The 24996-nt window shown below is 37.1% G+C and overlaps 1 protein-coding gene across 1 annotated transcript; it reads right to left on the bottom strand.

Annotated features, from left to right (window-relative positions):
* Nucleotides 1–1937: 1937 nt before the first annotated feature.
* Nucleotides 1938–24461, bottom strand: LOC120174837 (serine/threonine-protein phosphatase 6 regulatory subunit 2-like). Its single transcript, XM_039181577.1, has 19 exons — nucleotides 24093–24461; nucleotides 23230–23333; nucleotides 21596–21682; nucleotides 21422–21497; nucleotides 21254–21328; nucleotides 21059–21112; nucleotides 17048–17107; nucleotides 16682–16798; nucleotides 9515–9609; nucleotides 9208–9410; nucleotides 8372–8469; nucleotides 8070–8173; nucleotides 7824–7989; nucleotides 7531–7653; nucleotides 6752–6834; nucleotides 4699–4834; nucleotides 3462–3491; nucleotides 2976–3046; nucleotides 1938–2842 (listed from the first exon to the last, which is right to left on the bottom strand). The coding sequence occupies exons 1-19, from the start codon at nucleotides 24129–24131 to the stop codon at nucleotides 2281–2283; spliced, it is 2283 nt and encodes a 760-aa protein (XP_039037508.1). The 5' UTR covers nucleotides 24132–24461; the 3' UTR covers nucleotides 1938–2280.
* Between the last annotated feature and the right edge of the window lie 535 nt (nucleotides 24462–24996).

The raw sequence follows: 24996 nt of genomic DNA, 5'->3' as shown, positions 1-24996 counted from the left end.
TGAGACAGGCGACGCCGTTTCTTCAATTTCTTCTTACTACTTCAATGTAAATTAGATATGATTTACACATTTTTATACGTCAAAAATAAAAATCAAAACCAAATCAAATAATTTATGTAGTGATGATTTGTATGAGTAAATTTTAAAATATTTATTCTCACATATACAATATTTTTTAATGTAAATTTTCAACTAAAATGACCTTACGTCAAATTTAATCAATAAAATCTTAAATATTAATTTATATATCGATAAGGATTAACAGATGAAAAATTTGTATCAAACTAAATTTATGTAGTAACAAAAAAATTTATTTCATGTACTTTTTAATCTTTATATTATTTATTTATGTAATTGCATAAATTAATGAGAAAATAACCTCAGACCAAAAATGCCTTATAATATACGATTTTAACATACTTTTTTTGGATTTACCAAAATGACTAACTAAATCGCAATGCGATCGATAATTTGCAACGCGATCTCCGGTATCGCAAATCAGTTTCCAGATTCGCAACGCGAACATCGGCTATCGCAACGCGAGCTTCGACTATCACAATGCAATTTTCCAAATTAGTTGCGATACTCCAAGTTCGCGTTGCGATTTATTCCAAATTCACGTTGCGATAGTCCAAGTTCGTTGCGATAGTCGAAGTTCGTTTTGCGATTTATTCCAAATTCGTTGTGATAGTCCAAGTTTGCGTTGTGATTTATTCCAAATTCGCGTTGCGATAGTCCAAGATCGTTGCGATAGTCGAAAATCGCAACGACTGGTGGTATTGCATTTGTTTCTTAAAAATTTTCTCTAAAAAGATAGTATTCGCGCGGACGTGTCGAAGACACGTATTACCACGACCACGACCCGACCCGAGACGACGGCGGCGGCGGCAGTGCGCGAGAGTCCCCCTTGTTCTCTATCACTCAACAAGGAAGTGGAAAGTCAAGCCTTAAATACCATTCTCAATAGTGTTTCCAATACTATGTGAGATTAAGTATTACCAACACTTGTTCCCAATACTATGTGGGATTGAGCCTTAAATAGTGATATTATTTGTGAATTATAGTTAATAACTTTAGTATTTGTATGAAAAATATTTGTGGTTCGTTTAGTTTTCATGCAATTCTAATTTATTTTTAATTGATTGTAATTGCACGATAACAATTTTTTTATTCTCGTGAGTGATGTATTTTTTTTTGAATGTTTTGCTTAAAATTGCAATAATCGCGATTGATTGTAGATTGACTTTTAATTATGACATATTTAATCGTATAATACTAATGCAATTAGTTGCTGATTCAGTTGAGTGATAGAGAACAAGGGGGACTCTCGCGCGCGCGCGCCTCCGCCGCCGTCCGTCTCGTCTCAGGTCGGGTCGTGGTCGTGGTAATACGTGTCTTCGACACGTCCACGCGAATATTATCTTTTTAGAGAAAATTTTTAAGAAACAAATGCAATACCACTAGTCGTTGCGATTTTGGACTACCGCAACGAATTTGGAATAAATCGCAACGCGAACTTCGACTATCGCAACGAATTTGGAATAAATCGCAACGTGAACTTCGACTATTCGCAACGAATTTGAAATAAATCGCAACGCGAACTTCAACTATCGCAAATCAGTTTCCAGATTCACAACGCTAACTTAGACTATCGCAATGCGAATATGTAAATCACAATGCAATAGTCGAAGTTCGCGTTGCGAATCTGGAAACTGATTTGCGATACCGGAGATCGCGTTACGAATTATCGATCGCATTGCGATTTAGTTGGTCATTTTGACAAATTCAAAAAAAAAAAAGATTAAAATCGTATATTATAAGAAAGTTTTGATTACTAAGGCTATTTTCTCTAAATTAATTGAAAAGCACATTAAACGATTAGATAAGTACATGAAGCAAAGGACAAATGAAAAGCAATTCATAAGAAATCGTACCTATAATCAGCACTTTGACTTTCATGAGAAAAAGCTCAACTTATGTCATATTAACATGTTTTTTTTTTTAATCTTGAACTAAACATTTTACTGATTGAATTCACAAGCAGAACCTATACAACAGAAAATGTTGCATTTACCTGCTGCTCTCGAATCTGCCAAAATATATAAACTTTGCATGGGTGGGGTATAAAGAATCATCGACTCCGACAACAATTCCCGGTTAAGAATTGTGTCGATGGCCGTGTGAAAACAACTGTCTCCTTCAAAGTCAACCAAGCTGCGCCCATCGCTCTGATCAGATCGATGTAGCCTCGGAATGAGTAGGTATTTTTTGGAATTTACATTAGTTCACTGTCTCCTTTGCCGCCCCTGCTCCTGAGGCTGTCTCATCATCCTCAATAACTGGTGGACTTGGATTGACATCACCAGATTGGGGGACTGAACCGAGGTTTTCGTTTTTCAGTTTCGAAGATGGCTCCAAGGCAGTTTCACTTGGAGAAGGTTTGGTAATATCATCTGGGACATGACCACTGCCTGTATCCTCCAGCTTCACTTGCAGTTCACCATTTCGTACAGTAGCAGATCCATCAGAAACGGAAGCCACGGTGCCATCTGGGGTTTCTCTCCATTCAACCCAGGAAGGTGGTTTATCATTTGCATTGGGTCCAGCTTCCTTAGAGTTGTCAGACAGATCAGCAGAGTTAACTTGTAATTTTGCATCAGGTAGCTGAGAAGATGTTGCCGTATCATCTAAGTCATCATCTTTGCCAACCTTCTTATCATCTTCACCATCACCAGCTCCATCAGTATTAGGTGATGCACAAGGCAAAGCACCAGTTGAATGTTCACCTGAAACTCTGCCATCTTCAAATGCAAACCAGTTGGAATTTGTGAAAAGAGAACCACTGCAGCAGAAAAGAAAATGCCCCACCAATTAGGTCAAACAAATGAGTTAAAACAAAATATATATCACAATAGCTAGCAAAGTGACCAAATTCAAATCCTGACCACCTCATTCAAAATAAGATTTTAACCAACCTTTCTTGGTCATCACCTAGGCGTAAAGAAGATATTACAACCTCAGCAGATTCATCATCAAAGTAAACATCCTGAAAAGTATGATCAGAATATATGTTTTTTATTATTCACAAAGATAAAATTGAAGAAATGAAAAAAAATGTCAGGGAGAGGGAATGTTCTTCAAGTTAGGCACTGAGTCCGACGTGGATATGTTTAGTTTCTTCTAAGTTTTTCCTTTTATTTGGAGGGTCATATGCTTTAAACACGGGTGTCGGACACAGGTAAGAAAACAAAGAATTTGAGAAACAAAGGATTCTCTTGATGATAAAAGAATGCAAAATCATTAGACAGAACTTGCAGCTCTGCACTAAAACTAGATCGACAAGCACAGAGAGGAAGAATCTTCATAATAAATTATACCATACATTTTTCCTACATAACTATTAAAATGACCAATTCTCCAGCTATAGACTTTAAATTGAGATCATAGCAGATTGCATATACCTCATCATCTCGTTCAAGTGAGCCATGTACCTGAAATATATGAAAAAAATGATATCAGCAAATTAAAAAACAGCATCGCATACATGAAAAAAATGATACCGGCATATTAAAAACAAGCAGTGCATTTGAAATCAGAGTGTTTACTAATTTAACAGAATGAAAACAGAGAAATATATGAAATAGAATGGTATCTGAACTAAATGCAGAGAAGAAAGGACATTAAATTAAAAGAGATAACAAGTTTGGTTTGGAAATAGAAGATAAAGATATTGCGGAAGTAATATGAGAATAGTAGGGAAAACCTATGTTACTCGGACTCTATGAATATTAGATGCAAATATGTCTTCAACGTAGATATCTTCAATTTTATTCAAGTGTTCCGTGTATTGGAAGGGTCCTTAGAAAGACATATCTCATATCCATATCCATATCCAAGATATATGTCCAGTATGGACGTCAAGCAAAAATGACAGACAAGTAAATGAAAAATGAAGAGTCGAAGTAATATAAGGGAAAACCACAATAACTGTACAAGCAGGTAAATTGGCAGTTGATTGGATTAGGAATGGAACTTTGTGTCCTCATTTTTTTGTCTCCATTGTCAGGGATATAGCAGTTAAGCTTAAAGATGTGGAGGGTGTTATTAGATGGGTCACTAGAACAGCCAATATAGAGGCTGATGGGTTGGCTAAATCTGCCATTGGATAATTTCAGTATGTTTTAGGGGTATTTTATTTTGGGTTTTTAGGAGTTTTTGTAAGGGACTTATCTTCATGTTGTAATCTTATGTATTTCATTAATGAAGTATAAGGCACTCTTTTCCTCCTTCCTCTGATGAAGGAACTTATCTGAGTTCCTTAATCAAGAAGGGGTTTTTTAATGAGGCATTCAATTCCTATAAAAAAAAAAACTGTACAAGCAGCTTTGGAAAAATCAGCAAGACCTTTTTAGCCTAATGTTTAGGGATAATCAAGAACCACACACTGAAACATGTTAAATGGTATTAAATGTAGTTCCGACTCAAGACAAATAGTCAGTTATATAATACAAATGATTGCAAATGAGGTCTCATGAATTGCAGTATAACTAATAAATGCATCCCCTTAAAACATAAGATAATTGCTTATTTCTAAAATATAATTTGTCTTAGATGTTCATTCTCTTGGTCCTGGAATTCAACAAGTACATAAATACAACACAGATATGGCTGGATTAGTACAAGAATTCTAGAAAGCACCTCATCCGTATCATCTTTAGTATAAATGCCATATTGAAATGCCTGGCTTAAGTTATTTGCCAAGGCTGTAACATCATAATCCCTATCCTGGTAATCATCATCACTATCTCTCCTGTCTTGTAGTGTAGTCGGCCTCCTGTTAAAATTGATCAAACCAAATAAAACTCGGAGAGAAAAAAATGTCATAAATAATATATCAAACCAAAGAGTCAGCAGGTAACAACTTGAAGAATCTTTCTATGCATTTTCCTTTCAGTGTCTCAATTTTTTGGCTTGCAAATGAACAATTCAAGTCGAAAAAACTCATCCAAAATCATGCCTGACACTCAAAATCATTCATGTTTTCAGGTTTGGTGATTGATTTTAAAAAGAAAGGCAGAAGTCGTTCAGTGATAAAAATATTAAAATCAATTCCCTAGGAATATAGAGTGGTGGTATGGCTTTCAGCGAAATTTCCTAATTTTCCACTTCTCTTTGATTGCCTTGTTGGTGACCCGAAGCTGGCTGATTCAAGTAACCTGTCCATGAAGATTAATCTTTCACCAGTCTCATGGAGTCCCCCTTCCATGGGTTTCTTTAAAATTAATGTGGATGGGGCAGTAAAAAGAGATTGGGAAAGCAGCGGTATTGGGGGAATACTAAGAAATGAAGAGAGCAAGGTTTTGGGCTCATTTTCGGCTTCAGCTGGTCCAGGTCCCCCTATTTTAGCTGAATTGAAGGCCATCCAAGCTGGTTTAGTTTTGTTTGTGGATTCAGAGTGGTGTGGAAAGGGTTGGCTAATTGTAGAGACTGACTCAGCAAATGCAGTAAATTGGATTAAGAATCCAGAAGTGTGTTCTACCGTATTTTCACAGCTAGTTAAGGAAATTGTCAGTGTTGTTTTCGAGCATAGTGTTATTATAAGGTTTGTAAAAAGGTCTGTGAATTGGGAGGCAGACAGCTTGGCTAAGGTGGGTATAGGGTAGTAGTTCAGTATTGTGTGGTTGTAGAGAGGCAAGAGGTTATGTGGGGGGGGGGGGTGTTTGTAATAGCCGGCTGTCGTATGAAGTGTAATTTACTCTTGGAATAACATTTGAGGCACTCATTTCCTCCTTCAATGTCCGCTGATGTATTATTGTACAGCAGTGGTTATGAAGGGGGGTTTTAACGAGGCCTCGTTTCTTTATCAAAAAATAAATAAATATCTTAGAATATCAAAACCCCAATATCCTAAGCAGATCATAACTTCACAAGAGTTCAATTATAACCATCCAGCAATAAAGAAAACCGGCCAAGAACACACCCAAGTGACTACATCAAAACAGATGCAATAATTATCCAGAACAAGTTTACATTGCTCAGAAAGATTAATAATCATTGTACCTAAAACATTTTAACATTTCAAAAAGCTTTCAAAATTCAGTTTAAAGGGTCAAAGAATCATTCTATTTTAGAGTTGAAAATAGGACTCCATATGTGTATACCTACACCACCCATGCTTTTTCTTCTCTCGTACCGTCTGTTTACACTTTCTAATTCTATATATAACTTGCTCATTAGCCGACTCATTATAAGAGACAGTAAGTTCTAAATATCCGCTAATGGAGCAACCGAAGAATTTCAAAGCTCCTAACTCAGACAAATAAGTTTGACACCTTGCATAGGGATACTGACCAGAAAAATAAGGCTTATGCAAAAATTATTTTTCAAATCCAACATTATATTGATCTCCAACCAACAAATTAATAACCGTTCTTCTAGTTTGTGTAATTTCATTAACCTTCATCCATGTAATTTCAAAACAATAGTGTTTATTGATAATATAGCAGAACGGTTTTACTACAATACTATCACCCTTCCCCAACTATAGTAAGTGACTATTTAGCAGGCTATACATTTATGTCAATGGGGCTCAACGCAGCCATAGAGGCAATCGCGATATCAGCAAGGTTCTGCCTTGCAGAATTTTAGTTTTAGTCATGTTGAAAATTTCAATTCACACAGAAATATGGCAATTGCAGATAACATCTGCATAAATGTGAAATAAAACAACAATCAGAGAAAGTTGACATACCCACAAGCCCACTGGTACACATTTTCAATAGCATTACGCTTTGATAGAACATTCTTCTGCCAATCAATCCATTCACTATTTTCCTGTCAAAAGAAAAACAATTAAGAACACGGCCATTGAAACGGGGAAAATCATTTTGCATCTGGAAGCAATTGATAAAACTTTTCCCCTTAAATCATCCCAGAGGTTAGAACTTGGAGATCTCAAGGTTCAAAGCTAGGGTAAACGAGAGGAGTGAATGACATGGGAGAAGGCTATCTTCCAATACTTGAGCTTTTTCAAAGTTGACAATAACTTTTTCTACTGGGGACAGTGTTAAAGTATAATGGTAACTCTTTTTTCTTTATACATAAAAGGTTACCTATTACATCAGTTTTTTAGCACTCCCATAAGTATAATTTCATGAAGAAAAAAAATTCTCATTTTTCTGGAGGTTTGCAATTTGGTCTGTATTTTGTTTCAGAATCCCATTTCTTTGTCCTCAGCTGATAAAAAGTACTTAACCTAAATATTGTTTATAGTTCTACACTTAATGCAACTCCTGATTATGGATGATTAATATTCGTCCCAAAATAAAATGCAAATGCAGAATCCTTATTGTATAGATCGAATGTTAGATATCACTCAATAGGAGAAATCGTCTGCTTCTGATTCTCAAATCAGAAATTTAAGATATTTCAAGTTCAATTAAGTGTTGTAAATTGCAAAACTAAACATAACACCGAAAAGTGAAAAGTAACTAAGAAAATGGAATGAAGGCTGTAGGGATGATTTAAAACCTGCAGATATGCCTGAATTTCACCATTGCTATTTCCAAGCTGAACAAGTTTGTTAGATATACGAGTCAAGTGACCAATATTCCCTATCTTTGGTGGTGCTCTACCTTCAGCACTAATTGTTGGCTGCAGGAGATTGGACCAAAGGAAAACCAAAAACCAGTTCAGCATTAAAATAAAGATGAGAGCAGGCAGAAGGTAAAAAGTTAACAAGTTCAAACAATAAAAATGTAGAACAAAAGAATAGGCTACAAAACAGCTCCTCCAGTACAGATCCAATAAGATGGCATAACTACCATATTTGGATCAGAAGCTAACATGCAATTCTTTTCGGCTTCAAGTATTTTTCCCAAAAGGTTACATTCACGAAGAAGATTTCCAACAAGTGGAACATTTTTGCTCTCTAAACATGACAATATTATGTTCTCCACAAGATGATGCAAGAAATTGTTGTATGGATACCTGCATACAGAACCAAAAGGAATGAAAAATATGATCCAATCGGCAAACATATCACTGAACAGAAGGAATCGTAAACTTACTCAAAGAATAAGTTCAGAATTCTTTGCACAGCACCCAGTTGAATCAATTCCTTTTCAGCAGCTTCACTTCCAACCATCAGCAAGACTGAAATAAGCTCTACAATCTGGAGAATCTCATGTAAATTATAAATAATCCCATCAGGTTTCTGGTTGTGCAATCAGTGATCCATGAATAGACTGTATGCGTATTGGTATAGAAATTATGAAGTTCCCATCAGCTAAAGCTGAGTCATGCAGGAACCAAAAAAGAAAAGACAGATTCAATCCTCAAAATCCACAAAAAAAAGTAACTTTGAAAGCACCTTTAAACGGTGTTTCCCAAGTGGAGGCTGCAACTTTCCATAAGTTGTTAATAAGGTTGACTCTGATGATGAAATATCCAAAAGCTTAAGCAAATTACCTGCAGCATGTTAAGATGATTTATTAGTTCTCCTGTGAGATAACATTGATGTATAAATTCAGTCCAAATGAACTAATTAAGCATCTTTCATAAATTATGAAGAACAGGTCAGAATCCCCAAAGTACAAGCCATATTGGTTTCGGGCACTGATAAGCATCTGACACATTCAGATACATATCTGACACATTCAGATACATATCTGACATAAAGGGACAGATCCGAGAAATGGATGGGCATGGCAGTGAAAGGAACAATAAATTGTAGTAATCCTTCATTGAAAAGTGAAACTGTGTTGTGGATTAGATTAAATTGAATATGCAATACAACTACAAGAATAAGCATACAATTGAAAAGTTCATATACAATTTAATTTTTATCTAAATTAATGAAACATTTTTTTATTGATGTATCCCACCGTATTCTGTCCTAATTGTTTAAAGCTTTTCATATCACCATTTCCGAAATGTATCATACCCAAGTCCCTAATTTTTTCCAGTGATTCCTATGTCATTAGAAAACATGAGATGCTGATGCTTTTTCTTCCTTTCCTTTTAGTAGTTCAGAATATGATTCAAAATAGTAAATCTAAGTGGAATATACATATAACAAGAAAGCCTATGCTATGAAAATAAAGCCACTGTAACCTCCAGTTAATTAATTTTCCAACTACGAACAAGGTGAGTCTGCAAAAGGATTTTGTCATGCAGCTAATAGTAAACTAGAAGAGATGGCTTCACCTAAATTCTCCAGCATGCCTTCAACTGTCTTAGGGTTTGCAGATATTGTTGAACCTTGAGAGACTTGGTGGTTGTACGTATGATATACACCCAATGTTAGCCTCTTGGGATCTAACAAAGATATATAGACAGTCAAGGAATTGACCAAAACAGATTTTGGTCTTGAGTCTTCCAAAGCATGACGAAATAATCTTCCTATGAAACTTCAGGACAGCACCCAAAAAAACACCAGAATTAAATTATTTACAAGTCGGAGAACACTTTTAGCAAATCTAATAGAAAAATGAGAGGAAAAAACAACACTTACTTTGGGCTTGAAATTTTGGCAGCAAGACCAGGAGGAGCAAATCGTGTTATAGCACATAAGGTTTCAGCTGCATTTGCATGCACCTCGGCAGAATCCTGTAAAATGCATTTTAACAGTTTTCAATGAAGATAGACCCACATTTCCAAAAAATAAATAAATGAAATAACACCTTAATCACATGCCCTTGATAAAAAAGTAAGTCGGTGATACTCTTCAAAGATCAGAAAACATTTACATCGGAATCACTCCAAGATATCTGACAAAGAATCAGCATATCATCTCTATCATTCTTAAATTGGTATTCCTACATATGAAGTACGTGAATATTCAACATAAGGAATAGGAAGTTTTAAATACTGTAAAAATGTTTTTTTTTTTTTGATAGAAAGGCCCCATTAAAATCCTCCTTCAATCCCTCCATGTTATGAGAGTAACATGAAGGAACAACGAAGGAGGAATAGAGAGCCAAGAAAACTTTTATTCATAATAACCAGATTACAAGCTTGAACAAACTCCTACACTTCCAACGGAAGAACATAAAACTTAACACAGACATTCAACAAAACAGGGAGGAACAATTCCTGTTAAACAACACAACTATAACCAAAATCACCCTATCCCATCTTTAGCAAGTTTATCAGCTTCCCAGTTTGCCGCCCTTGAAGTATGCCTAAACATAATATCCTTTCCAATCAAAAGTGAAATTATATCCTTCACCAAGGATAGATGCAAATGAGGGGTTAAACCCGGATTCTGAATCCACTTCAGAGCGTTAGACGAGTCTGATTCCAAGATAACTCTTTGATTTGCGACAAAATCCAACTCCTCCATAAGACAAATCCCTCTTTTGATAGCCAACAGTTCAGCCAAAATAGGAGGACCACCCCCTACTGCTTCAGAAAACCACTGAAGCAATTGACCCCTACTATCTCGAACCAGACCACCAATACCTCCTTTTTCCCACCCCGAAACCATCGCTCCATCAACATTTAACTTTAGGAACCCCTCCGGTGGAGGAACCCAGCAAGCATGTTGAGAGCAAACCGTTCTTGATCTACCAATCGAGTCAGCAATTTTCAAGTCACCTACTAGAGAATCTAGAGGAATACCCGCATCCTTGAAATGAGCACTGAACCAGGAAGCCACTCTGAATCTAACAATGAAAGATAATCTGACCAAATCCAGCTTGCCTTTCTGAAAGATAATCTCATTTCTACACTTCCATACTGACCACATCACTGCCCTAGGAATGAATCTCCAAATCAAAGAGTTAGTCATTAAATCGTCCCACAAAATTAGAAATTCCATTGTACACTTTGGAGTCACCAATGACACATCCCACATTTTCAAGAAGGAGGACCACAGACCCCACACAACCCTACAATGCAGAAACAGATGAGAAACTGATTCCACCTCCCTACCACACAGAACACAACGTTGGTCAACAATCTCTGCAACACCCCTCTTAACTAACTCCTCTTTAACCGGTACTCTATGTTGTACTAGCTGCCAGACAAACAATTCCACCCTTGGAGGAGCTAAACCAGACCAAATAATCTTATCCCAATTCACTTGATTTTGCTCAGAGTCCCGTTGTACATAAAAAGCTTTTATACAAGATTTAGCTGTAAAATTTCCTTCACCATTCCCTAACCAAATCCAACAATCATCTGCACTGGGAAAAGGAGAGGTATTATTCAACATAGAAATCAATTGCATCCACTGTTCTACTTCCCAATCAGCCAAATTCCTTCTCATTTGGATGTCCCACACCCAACCCGAAGCATTCTGTTCCCTAAACTCTTTCACTTTACCCGATTTATTAATTGAGAGAACATAAAGTCTAGGAAACAATGATTTGAGGGGAACATCACCCAACCATACATCATTCCAAAACTGCACATCTTCCCCTTTCCCCGCCTTCAATCGCATATTCCTTTTAAGACATTCTCCAAAATCATCACTATTGAAAAAGTTTTTCACCACACCTTTCCAAATCCAAGATGCACGAGCTGGCACCGAATTCCCCAGAATAATAGATTTGGGATCCAAATTGTAGGCGGCACAAATCACTTTCTTCCACCAAGAATTCTTTTCAGAAGTAAACTTCCAAACCCATTTTCCTAATAAAGCTCGGTTCAAAAGTGCTAGATTAGGGACCCCTAGACCCCCCATAAATCTTGGTTTAGAGATCGACTTCCAATTGACCCAATGGATTTTCTTCTTATCAATCGTATCCCCCCACAGAAATGAAGCCATAATAGAGTTAAGTTTGAGTATCACCGTAGCTGGGATTCTGAACATAGACATAAAATAGACCGGAAGAGAGCATAGTACCGATTTGACCAAAACCACTCTTCCCGCTACCGATAGAGAATTAGCTATCCAACCAGTCAATTTAGCGTTAAATCTCGCCACTATCGGATCCACATAGCAGTCGAATTCCTCTTGTACCCCAGAGGCAGACCTAAATATTCAGATGGAAGGTATCCAACCGAGCAGCCAATAACTTCAGCCCAATTAGTTAGCTCCCCTTCTTCAACATTGATTCCAAAAATCCTGCTTTTACCTAGATTTAACTTCAGCCCCACCAGAAGTTCATAAATCAGTAACACTCTTCTAATATTCCTCAACTCACGAATGGAACCTTTGCTGAAAATTATAAGATCATCCGCAAATTGAAGGTGTGACAACTTGAATGCTCGGTCCTGCAGTCCTAACTCGAACCCCGAAAACAATCCCATATCTACTGCTTTAGATAACAGTAAATGCAACAATTCCGTAGCCAAATTGAAAAGCATAGGTGAAAGTGAACAGCCCTGTCTTAAACCTCTGGCTATATGAAATTTCTCCGTTGGCGATCCATTTAACAAGACCGAAATCTCAGCAGTTGACATGCACTGGAACATCCACGACCTCCACTTTTCTCCAAACCCCATTTTACTCATAATCTGAATCAAAATTTTCCAATCTACCGAATCATAAGCTCTCATAAAATCCACCTTGAAAACTACTCCCTTCAGCCCTCTCTTCCTCCAAAAATCAATACTCTCATTTGCAATGAAAGAGCAATCCAAGATATTCCTCCCCGGAATAAAAGCGAATTGGGACTGACTTATAATATCGTTGAGATACAAACTCAATCTTCTAGCTAAGACCTTAGAGATGACTTTATAAAGCCCTCCCACTAGGCTAATTGGCCTAAACTCTTCCAATCCCTCCGGATTTGCCTTCTTTGGAATAAGAGAAATGAAGGAGAAGTTAACCTCCGGCTCCCAAACCTTTCCCACGTAGAAATCCCTAAAAAACCTCATCATATCATCCTTCAAATTAGGCCAGAACTTCTTAAAAAAATCCTAAGTTTAGACCATCCGGACCCGGAGCTTTGTTGATATCTGAATGAGAAATAGCTTCCCAAACTTCCTCTTCAGAAAAAGGCTTCTCCAAGGCTAAACGCTGACCTTCGGACAACTTGAGAAAATCCAGATTTAATTCCTCTGCCTCCAGGGTGTTTGTTTGATTATACAACCCCTTGAAAAACTCCACCACTGAAGCTTTTACTGACCTTGGGTCTTCAACAATTTCACCATCAACTTTGATAGCTTTTATGTAGTTTATCCTCCCTCTAATTGCTGCACTCTGATGGAAAAACCTTGTGTTCTTATCTCCCTCCAATCTCCATTTCAATCTAGACTTTTGCATCCAAATTGATTCTTCCTTTTTTTGTAACTCCCATAATTCTCTCTTTGCTTCAACAATAGAATTCATTGACACCAAAGAAGACCCTTGTTGCAATTTTAATTCCATATCCTGTATCTCAGTCTCCAAGGTTCTGATTCTGCTTGGTAATTGGAGAAAACCCTTACCAGCCCAATTTATTGCAACATCCTTCACCCGGCTAAGATTTTTGGAAATGGGTCTCGAGTTTTCCTGTGTACCCCGATTGAACAGTTCTTTTGTCAACAGTTCACTAAACCCTTCCTCCTCCAACATATAATTAAACAATCTAAACGGCTTTGGCCCCCAATTGCACTCCCTATTCTCCAGCAGAATGATATTGTGATCAGAAATGGACCTAGGCTGCAGATTTTGATTGATCATTGGGAATTGCGAGAAAAAACTATGATCAACTAAAAACCGATCCAATCTCTCAAAGGTGGGAACTTCCCTGTTATTACACCACGTGAACTGACCTCCCACTAAGGGTAAATCGATTAGATTTGCCTTAGATACAAAATCTCGAAAAATATTCATCAACGTCAAATTCACATCACCACCCCTTTTCTCTTCCTTCGTCAAAAAGGCATTAAAATCCCCACCTAAACAAACTGGGCAGTCCACCTGTTCCAGAAAGGAGAGTAATTCCCTGAAAAATGGCTCTTTATCAGCCTCCACACTTGGACCATAAACATTTATAAAACAACAATGGTTTGTCATACCATCCAACCAACCCTTTAACGCCACAAATCTAGTTCGGATGACCGTATCCTTCACCACAAATACCTTCTGATTCCACATTGTTATTAGGCCACCAGCAGAACCTACAGCAGGCACAACTGCCCACCCATTAAGGATTTTGCCTCCCATTTTCCTACCTAACATAGTGCTAACAATTTCCAATTTGGATTCTTGCAAAAATAAGATAGTTGGTTTTTTCTCCTCTACAAATCTCCTAATGGCACGTGCTTTAACCTTCCTACCCAGACCCCTAACATTCCAACACATAATGGACCATTCTACCATCAAAAGCATTTTATGACCATACCCCCTAAACCAACTACCACCCCTCAATTATCTCTATCCTTCACCAAAGGGACAACTTTGGTCAGGAATTCCTTTTCTCCGCCTTTAAACTTTACCCCCAATAAATTGGCTACTGTCCAGCACTCCATTGCTTCTGTCCTCCTCTGATTCTTTTCTCCTGCTCCAATACCATCATCCATACCATCACAACTTTTGGCAGCCCTCCTCCTAGCATAAACTTTATTCTGATATCCTCTCTCGACATTATTACCCGATACACTCCCCCCCAAAGGTCTTCGCATTGATAGCGGCACAACCCCATTCTGCATACCATATCCAACCTGTGTATCTGAAATTGAAGGCTCAGACTTCTTACCATTCTTCTTTGGTGATGAACTAAACTGTTCAGGCCCAAATACTTCCCTCCTTCCCATGTTGTAAATAAGCCCATCCTCTTGAACAACTTTATCTTTCCCCGAGGAGTCTCCTTGCAAGCTGGCCACCTTTTTACCCCCATCAGAAAAAGTCCCTGACACAGTCTGCTTGCTGCAACCTTCTCCTAGTACTGTCCCCTCGATACAAAGGTCAACCTTTGAACTTTCCTCGGCTTCAGCGCAATTTTTCAAACTCCCCTCGTTCATTGGTCCACCTCCCTTTGAAGAATCTCGGACCCACTCTTCAACCCTGCTTCTAGAGTCTGACATCTGCTGAGAATTAACCTGCCCTTGCAGACCACCTCGATTCTCCCCTTTGCTCCCCTCGGACGAATCCCTCTCCCAAGGAATCACTGTTCCTCCTTGAGAACCATCTTCATCGACCCTTTCATCATCTTCCCCTTCCTCAAGCTCAGGGAAGAAATCATCACTGCTTTCTACCTTAATCTTGATAGTAAAGGACCTTCCAAGTGTATTAAAAATGACATATGGAGGGATGTCAAACGGACTTTCAACTCTTAATAACATCTGAGCCACCCTGCAGTCGACTCTTTGAGCTGTCTGTTCTTGAATCTTCACTAATTTGCCCCATCTCGATGCCAAACTAGTAAAAAAAGAAACTGACCAGCAGTTTAATGGAACGCCCGTCATGGATACTGAGCAGTAAGGTAATGGAACACCCTTCTCTTCGATCACCGGCTCCAACCTTTCAAACCAAAAGGACAAAACTTCCCATTTATCTTCTATAGCTGCTTCCTTCTCCTCCACCGACCGGAAAACTACCAAACATGCATTTCTCGCATAACCCCATCTAACTACCTTAACATTGATTCCCTCTGTTCTCAATGCCCTTTGCACAAACTCAACCTCAAATATCCTTTTAACGATGCCTGTTAATGAAGTCCTCAGCCATGCTCTTTCCTCCAAAGGAATGAAGAAATCCATGTCGTTCTTCTCCTCTCTCCTGTCCCCAAGGTTTCTGGATTGCTGACCCTCATCTTTTTTCACACCTACTACCGTATCCTTATATGTTCTGCCATCCTGGAACCTGTTCATCATCTCCTTCTTCCTGGCCTCAACCACTCGGCTAGCTGCATGTGGCCTTTTCGTAACCTCGACACCTGCACCTCCAGCCTCCACTACTCTATTGCGATTCACGTTCCTCGGACCACTACTCCTCCTATATTTCGCAAAAGATACTAATATCCTCCTCCCATCAACAAGGGCGTTGTTCATCTTCTCCTTCGCAGCAATCAAATCCTCCTTACTCGCAAAATGCACAAAAGCAAACGTCTTGTTCTTGTAGTTGGGTCTGCTATTAACAAACGGTATAAAAACTTTAATCACCTTACCAAAACGGCTAAAACGATCCCACAATACCCTCCTATGCACTCGCCTACTAAGATTATCAACGAAAGCAACCCACGATCCTCCTACAGCTCCTAAAGCAGACATTTTGGATTAACTCATCCAATGATGGAACATTCTCACTAATCCTTGAATGGATGTATTTGCGTTGGCTACAATACATTCCACACTAGGAGTGCAATACTGTAAAAATGTTAAGTAGTATAAGATTTAAAAATTTGTTAAGCGCATTTTTACAAACATATCTTAGTGTGAGTATACATTAGTAGTTCCAAAAGTGCCCTGAAGTAGAAGACAATAAAATGTTCGCATCTTATCACTTCAAATTCTACACTAGAAGCCATTATTTGATGCTAACGTATTTTCAACCAAAGGCTCCTCAGTTGCATAAGGGGGAACTGTGGAAGGAATAGAAATTGTCAAATACTTGGACAAAATCAGAGCTATCATCCTAAAAAAATGAAGGAAAAATAAAAATGAGAAGATAAAGCTAGAGCACAAGTTAAAGAAAATCTCCACCTATCCCACACATAAAGATGAGGAAGAGAAGTAACAACCACATTTTACCAAAGTAGAAGAAAAGTACCCATTTTGGTATGCTCAAACATTTAAAGGCACTTACTGAAGTGCTGAACTTGTCCACAATCAACTCCAATATATTTGTATCCTCTATCCATTGCATTGACTCCATGTAGTTAGTGTACATATGCTCATCAGCACCAATCAGACGGATTAAAACCTGCTTAACAAAGAATTTTCTCATAAGCTAACTAAAATCCCCTCAGTAGGGTCAGGAGTGGCAATCCAAGATCAAAGTTTATTTAATTCATTGCAAACAGAAATACTCTGATAACATTAAATTTGGTAGACAAATCAAATGCAGAAGAAATCCCAATTAAATGAGCGCAGAGAATAAAAAGGGTAAAAAACCTAAAGCTTTTTATAGGTCCATATATTTGGGGGGGGGGGAGAATAAAGAAACACTAACCTCCATTATGGAAGTTATGCCAATCAGGTCAACTAGCATCTCAACAATTTCCTGATGACCCTGCACAGCATCATGAAGGCAGAGAATCAAGATCAATGATATAATGGTAACTACAAATCCAATTCAAAACAAGACCAACTATCTTCCTTATACAAAGCATTAAAAACAACTGCAACACAACCACGTAGGCGATGCTAGAAAGAACAGCAAACTGCCACCAAAATTCAGCAAGCTGATATTTAGATTCCTCTTCCTAATGAGGGAACATACAATTTTTAGGGGGAAGCCATGAATTTCCTGCCAATTTGGAATGTGAAACAGGGAAAACACCTCCAATACTTAAACAATCATGGACAAAAAGGTTAACAATACTACAGGTATTTTTTTTTATAGAATATAGGCCTCATTAAAAACCCCTTCATATCTTACATGTTATATAAGTAACATGAAGGACATAGGAAGGAGGAAAAGAGCGCCTCTGAATTTATTAATCTGGAACAAACATAAAACCAATCCATAACCATAGTCTGCTAAAAACATAAGACTTAACAACCTAAACACAAACTGCAGCACTAAAACCATAATCCTTAAAAACTGAATAGACATCACATCCTAAAAACAATAACTCATAACCACAGATCATCCTATACCAGCTTTTGCTAACTCAGCTGCTTCCCAGTTAGCAGCTCTCACAATATGTCTTAAAATGATGCCCTTTCCTTCCACATAATTAGCTACGCCTCTTACCAACGACTGAAACAACGGGGTACATAAGTCTGGATTTTTAATCAACTTTAGGGTTGTAGTCGAGTCTGACTCCAAAAAAATCCTCTGAGTTGGAAAAGATCCTAACTCCTCGATGAGACTGCAACCTCTTTTGATCGCCAACAGCTCTGCAAGAATAGGCGGACCTCCTCCAATTTTTTCAGAGAATATTCCTAGTTTCAAACCTCTGTCATCCCTAATCAGACCTCCAATTCCTCCTTTGTCCCATCCCTTTACCATTGCCCCATCAATATTAAGTTTAATGAAACCTTTTGGCGGAGGTATCCACCTAGAAGTAGGATCACACCTCTGATTCTGTCTTCCAATCGAGTCTGCCAATTTTAAATCCCCAACTAGAGAGTCAAAAGGAATATTAATATCCTTGAATCTCACCCCAAACCAAGAAGCAGTTCTAAATCTAGAAAGAAAGAACAGCAGAGCAGAATCCACTTTCCCTTTCTGGAAAATAATATCGTTCCTACATTTCCAAACCGACCACAACACCGCCCTTGGAATGAATTTCCAAATAGTAGATCTCGGAATTAACTCGTCCCACAAAATTAAGAAGTCAATCACCTTCTTAGGAACCACAAAAGAAACATTCAATCCCCTCAAAAATCTAGACCACAGAACCCAAACCACCTCACAATGCAAAAACAGATGTGAGATCGACTCCTCCCCCTTCCCACACATCGGGCATAAAAGGTCCTCAATCCCAGCCACTCCTCTCTTCGACAGCTCCTCCTTTGATGTGCAACTTGCCATACAAAAGCTTCTACACGTGGAGGAGCAACCCCTGCCCAAACATGTCTCTCCCAATTACCCTCCTGATCATAAAACTTTGTGATACACGATTTAGCTGAAAAACAACCCTCACCATTACCTAATCATATCCAACAATCTTCCTCTAATAATGAGAGAGTGGTACTATTCAACAATGTAATAAGCTGCAACCATTGGTCAACCTCCAAGTCCACCAAATTCCTTCTCACTTGTATAACCCACACCCATCCTGAGTTACTGTGCATCCTGAAATGTGCCACCTTACCCCTTTTGTCATTCGATAATGCAAATAGTCTCGGAAACCTTTCCTTGAGAGGAACAATGCCCAGCCATGTATCATTCCAAAACTCCACTAATTCTCCATTTCCAGCTCTCAAACACATGTTTTTTCTAAGGCAATCCCCAAATTCATCCATAGAAAAGAAATTTTGAATAACTCCTCTCCAAATCCAAGAAGCTCTAACTGTCCAATTATTCTCAATCATCATAGCATTTGTATCCAAATTGTTCACACTGCAGACCACTTTTTTCCACCAAGAATTCTTTTCCGAAGCAAATTTTCAAACCCATTTCCCCAAAAGAGCCCTATTCAAGAGCAGCAAATTCGAAATCCCTAAACCTCCCAATTTCTTTGGCTTACACACCGACTTCCAATTCAACCAGTGAATGTTCTTCTTTTCTGCCGAACTTCCCCATAAAAAACCTGCCATAATTGAGTTTAACTTGTTGAAAACACTAATTGGTATCCGAAAAATAGATAGGAAGTAAATGGGGAGAGAACACAAAACGGATTTAACCAAAACAGCCCTTCCAGCCACGATAGGGTGTTAGCCTTCCAACCAGCCAATGTACTGTAGAATTTCTACACAACAGGCTCCCACAAGGCAAAAGGGTTCCTCTTGACTCCCAATGGTAGCCCAAGGTATTCCAAAGGAAAAGAACCCATTGAACATCCAATCTCCTTAGCCCATGAATCTAGGACCTCATCCTCAACATTAATTCCAAATATTCTGCTTTTTGTAAAATTCAGCTTCAATCCCACCAATATCTCAAAAATGAACAACACCCTCCTAACATTCAACAAATCGCGAATTGTTGCTTTGCTGAAAATTATAAGATCGTACGTGAATTGTAAATGTGATAGCATGAATGATCGATCTAGAGTACCTAGCTCGAAACCCGAAAACAACCCCTTGTCCACTGCTTTTACCAACAGTAAATGCAGCAACTCTCCCCCCAAATTAAACAACATTGGAGATAGTGAACAGCCCTGCCTTATACCTCTTGAGGGGTGAATTTTCTCTATAGGATTTCCGTTTACTAAAATAGAAATAGAAGTTGTTGACACACATTTAAGTATCCATGAGCACCATCTAGCTCCAAATCCCATTTTACCCATTATTTTCATCAAAATCTCCCAATTCACCGAGTCATAAACTCTTTTAAAGTCCACCTTAAATACCACCCCCTTCAATCCTTTCTTCCTCCAAAAGTCAATACCTTCATTTGCAATAAAGGAGCAATCCATAATGTGTCTCCCCGGGATGAATGCAAATTGAGACGGACTTATAACTTCATTAATACATGAACTCAACCTTCTAGCTAGAACCTTTGAAAGAATTTTATAAAACCCTCCAACAAGGCTAATTGACCTAAAATCATCAAGCCCCTCCGGATTAACCTTCTTTGGAATAAGAGAAATGAAAGAGTGATTAATCTCCATATCCCAATCCTTCCCCTCATAAAACTCCCTAAAAAACAGCAGCAACACCTCCTTCAAACTTGACCAGAATTTCTTAAAAAAGCCTAAATTTAGGCCATCAGGACCAGGCACTTTGTTACAATCCGAATTGGCAATTACTTCCCATATTTCCTCTTCAGAAAATGGCTTTTCAAGAGCCAAACTTTGCTCATTCGAAAGATTAAGAAATTCCAGATCCAAATCGTCAACCTCCAGAGGATTTTCCCTGTTGAAACAAAGCCTTAAAAAAATCCACCACTGAGGCTTTTATCCTGCTAGGATCCGAAATGACTTCATTCCCCACTTTGAGAGACTTTATAAGGTTCCTCCTACCTCTATAGGTATTTAATTAATAGTCAATCATTGACATAAAGGTTAACAATATTACAAAAGAGAGAATACAAGATCACAGACGAAGCTACCCCTAAAAAGAAGAGCACAACCAAATTCAACAGTTAGATGGACCAAACTGCAACGAATATCACAAAGTCATGATTCTAAGATGACTATTTGTTTAAAATCAAATCAGATTTTGAAAGCAAATATAAATTTAAAGTTCATTCTTAGAATGATATGTGTCAAACTTTCAATATATAATACTAAAGTAAAACAATATTCACATAAATGTCATGTAATAGCACAAAAAATCATCATACCTGTCTTAACAGAATAAATATATACAAGGGATACCTCAATCAAGTTTAATAGAATCTTAAATGCACCTTAATATATTGCATGAATGTCGATGTCTTCTGCAACAGCAGACAAATGACAACCTAGCAAGAAAAAGTAATCAAATATGAAACATACATAACAAGATATTTTCAATCCTTGAATTAAACAGAGCAAACAAAATTGAAAGCAAAAGAGCTACAATTCTAAACATATGAATATCTCAAAAGTTCATAACAGAATACCCTGCTGAAGTACCCTGCCAGCTGGGCGCTATGAGAGTGATTTTTATTCAAAAAGGAAAATAACAAGTTCATTAACTGCAAGAAGAGCAAACACAAAATGATTTAGAAACTAACATAAATAAAAACACAACCACAAAAAAGGGAGAAATAAAAGGGTCAACTTCGTACTCCCTCGTCTTCTACTAATGTTTTTAGTATGATATCAACCTCACATGTAAATATCTCATATGCAATCGAAGGAAACCTACAATCACACAAAGCCAACATTACAAAACATTATGTATATAGTAATATCAAGGGAACAGAGTTACAAACTGATCAACTAAAACTATTAAAAACTACTTGAAAATTTGCTTCTTATCGGCATTCTGCGGAGGTTCTACTACAATATATTGAATAAGTTGTTCAACTTGAGCCTTCTCCCGCAAACTGCATATAAGAACAAAGACAACAGTGAAGAAAAACCAACACCAGCAAAGCATAGATACAAAATTAGTCATTGACATACAAACTATTTGCAAAGTACAGATTAAACTTGGCAAATATCCAACCCTGCCAGAATTCAAGCCATCTACATCCTCTATTGAGTTCACAACTAAGGATATTTTCTTTGAGATGGAAGCAACGTGAGAAAAAGGAACTTTGGCATAAAAGATGCTTTTTATGCAGAAAAGAAGCTGAGTTGACTCATCATCTCTTAAGAACTGGCCAGTGGGCAAGACAACTTTGGTACATGGCTTATGCTATTTTAGATAGAAATTGGATTGTTGCCCGTTAATTGAAAATGAGCTACAGGTTTGGATAGTTCACATTCTACTACAGGTGGTAAAAATGCTTTAGCTTGACCTGCTCCAAGTATAAACCATGACATAGTTTTTGGACCCTGGGCTTTGTGCTTTTACTTTGAAATTGTTGATATCTTCTTGAGGTCACAGTTTTTGGACACTGGGCTTTGTGCTTTTACTTTGAAATTGTTGATATCTTCTTGAGGTCACCTTTATGTCCAACAGGGTTTTTTCACTTCATCTTCTAAGCTTCATTTGGATGACCAGTAAAATTAAGGGTAAAATACACAATAGGTCACTTAAGTTTGAGTAAGTTTTCATTTTCCCACTAAAGTTTCAAAAGTAACAAATTGGTCACAAATGTTATCGATCTATAACAAATCGGTTACTAATGTTATCTATTTATAACAAATCGATCACCGCCGTTAATAGCTGTTACTGGAGTAACGAAATGCTTCTGTGGCATGTTACAACCAAGATGACCACACTTCTTCCCATGCGAGCACACTGCAAATGCAGTATAACAAAAATTCTGTCCTTTAGGCTTTGAAGAAGAAGCCAGCTATAAAACCAAGGGTAGGGGTGAGCAAAACTCGACTCGACTCAAAAAACCGATTTTTTTTTACTCAACTCGATTCGAAAAAACTCGACTCTAATTGAGTTCGAATTGTAGTTTCATAAACTCCACTCGAAAAAATTTCAAATTCAAATCGAGTTGTAAAATATAACTCGAATAACTCGAAAGTTTTAGTAATTAGTAGATTAATTTTCACGTTTAAGTCAAGGTTTGAGTTGAATCCCTCGACTTTATATGGTATATGTAAATCACATATGAAAAAATATAAAAAATGTATATATGTATTGTATATGATTATAAAATATCATTTAAATTAGAATTAAATAATTTCATAATATTATAAATATTTATAATTAAATTTAAATAGAAACTCGAAAATTTGCCTCAACTCGACTCGACTCGAAAAAAATTCAAATCAAATCCAAGTTATAAAATAGGACTCGTCAACTCGAATAACTCGAAATTTTTTGAGAGGATATTAAAATACCTGCATGGAGATTAGATTTTAAAAGCACTTTATTGTTTGATAGAAACATGATGGTACAGAGCAATTCAGCATGCTATGACTTGAAACAATAAAGAAAGCAAGCATATGTAAAGAATAGACAACACACAAGTTTATAAGCCGTCCATTGAGGGATTTGCATTCCTGAATAATTTCATCCTCATCAAGAAGCTCCTCCAATGTAAAATTATCCTTATCTAGAATTGAATTAATCTGCATTGATCACAAAAACAAAAAATGTCAAAAGAAAACCAAATAAAAGAACAAAGGCCCCGTCTAGACAATCATTACAGGTTTGCCATCTTAGGCTTCTAGAGAAACATGGAGCCTGGGTAAAATTCTAAAAAATTCTGCGAATTCTTTTTTGCTGCAACTAAAATAATAAAGTAAGCATAAGATCCACCCCCCCCCGGCCCCAAGATTCTCACTTACTTCAAAGAAAAACAAAGGATCCAACTATTGTCCCTTTTGCAAATCTAAACTATACTAATGTATACCAAAGGGAACAAAGACAATATTGCACTCCAATCCACTCATCCAAAGCTCTCAATGGATGGAACAGCATATTGAAAACATTGATGCCAGAGTACAAACACCGAATTTCAAATTTGAAAACACGCTAACTGATTCCAATGGAAGCAGGGTTCTCATTTTATCCCGTAATAAATGCTGTCTGATCCATGTACTTGATTTGAATGGAACAATGTACGGAGTGAAACGCCCCTCTAGTCTACATTGTACCAATATTCTAACAATGAGGACTACCCAATACTTGTAGCTTTTGAACCATTCCAAACTTTGAAACATATTATTTCATGGCATTATTATTCTTCTAGCTATTTACCAGCAGCCAAAAAGAAATCCACGTGTAAAAATAAGAAGAAAAAAAACCCAGAATTCAATCAAAATCATGAGAAATGGCGTACACCTCTGCGTAGCTAAAAAACAGAGGAAGAAAAAGGCGAAACTCACAGGAGACGCAGTTGACAATCCAGTCATACGCCAAAACATCTTTGCAAAATTTTAGCAGCGAAACCGCGTCCAAAAAAGAACCCAGATCTGAAATCAGAGAAAACCCTGTGAATTTGTGAATTCAAACAAGACGAAACGGAAAGGGTACCAGCCGGCGACGAAAACCCCAATAATTTGAACGGTGCATATTCAAAATGAAATATTCAAGAAAAAGGTGGACGTTTTCTGGGATTGGATCAAGCCATGGATTTGCGAGCGGGCGATTGAAGGAAACCAAAAAACAACCCGTAATCGCGGGATTTTTCGGAGAAACCCACAAATAAAATTATTTATAGTACTATACACCTTACTTGAATTATTATCTTCTGACGGGAAAAAAATCGAATTATTATATCTAATATTACCATAGAATTTTAACTTAAAAAAAGCATGCATATATGATGACATTTACTTATAAATGTTTTAATGGTTTTTTCTATGGTGAAAGATATAATAGGTCGTTTAATTATATTTATATAATTTTATTAATATATTATAAAAATATTAAATTTATCAAATAATTACAAAATATTAAATTTATTAAAATATTATAAAATAATAATTAATTTTTAAAAAATATCATTAAATTTATTAAAAATTTATTATTATCTTATTGATATACTAATCATTTTATAAATATTCGATAAGTTTAATAATTATTTTATATTTTTTAAAAATTTAGTGAACAAATAATTGTTTGTATATAATTCTTTTGATCTCTTGTATACTTTCCTAGTAAGTTCAATACTTTGTCTTGATTATGAGATATTTTTAACGATGTCCGTTTTTATTTAAAAAATTTGATGTCTTGTATACTTTACATAAATTTTAATATATGTATTGTAAGATATGTTTGTGTAATGAC

This window comes from Hibiscus syriacus, unplaced genomic scaffold (assembly GCF_006381635.1).
Source record: "Hibiscus syriacus cultivar Baekdansim isolate YM2019G1 unplaced genomic scaffold, ASM638163v2 tig00112127_pilon, whole genome shotgun sequence".
Classification (NCBI taxonomy): domain Eukaryota; kingdom Viridiplantae; phylum Streptophyta; class Magnoliopsida; order Malvales; family Malvaceae; genus Hibiscus; species Hibiscus syriacus.
Note: the sequence above shows the minus strand (reverse complement) of the source record. Positions and strands in the feature narration are given on the sequence as shown.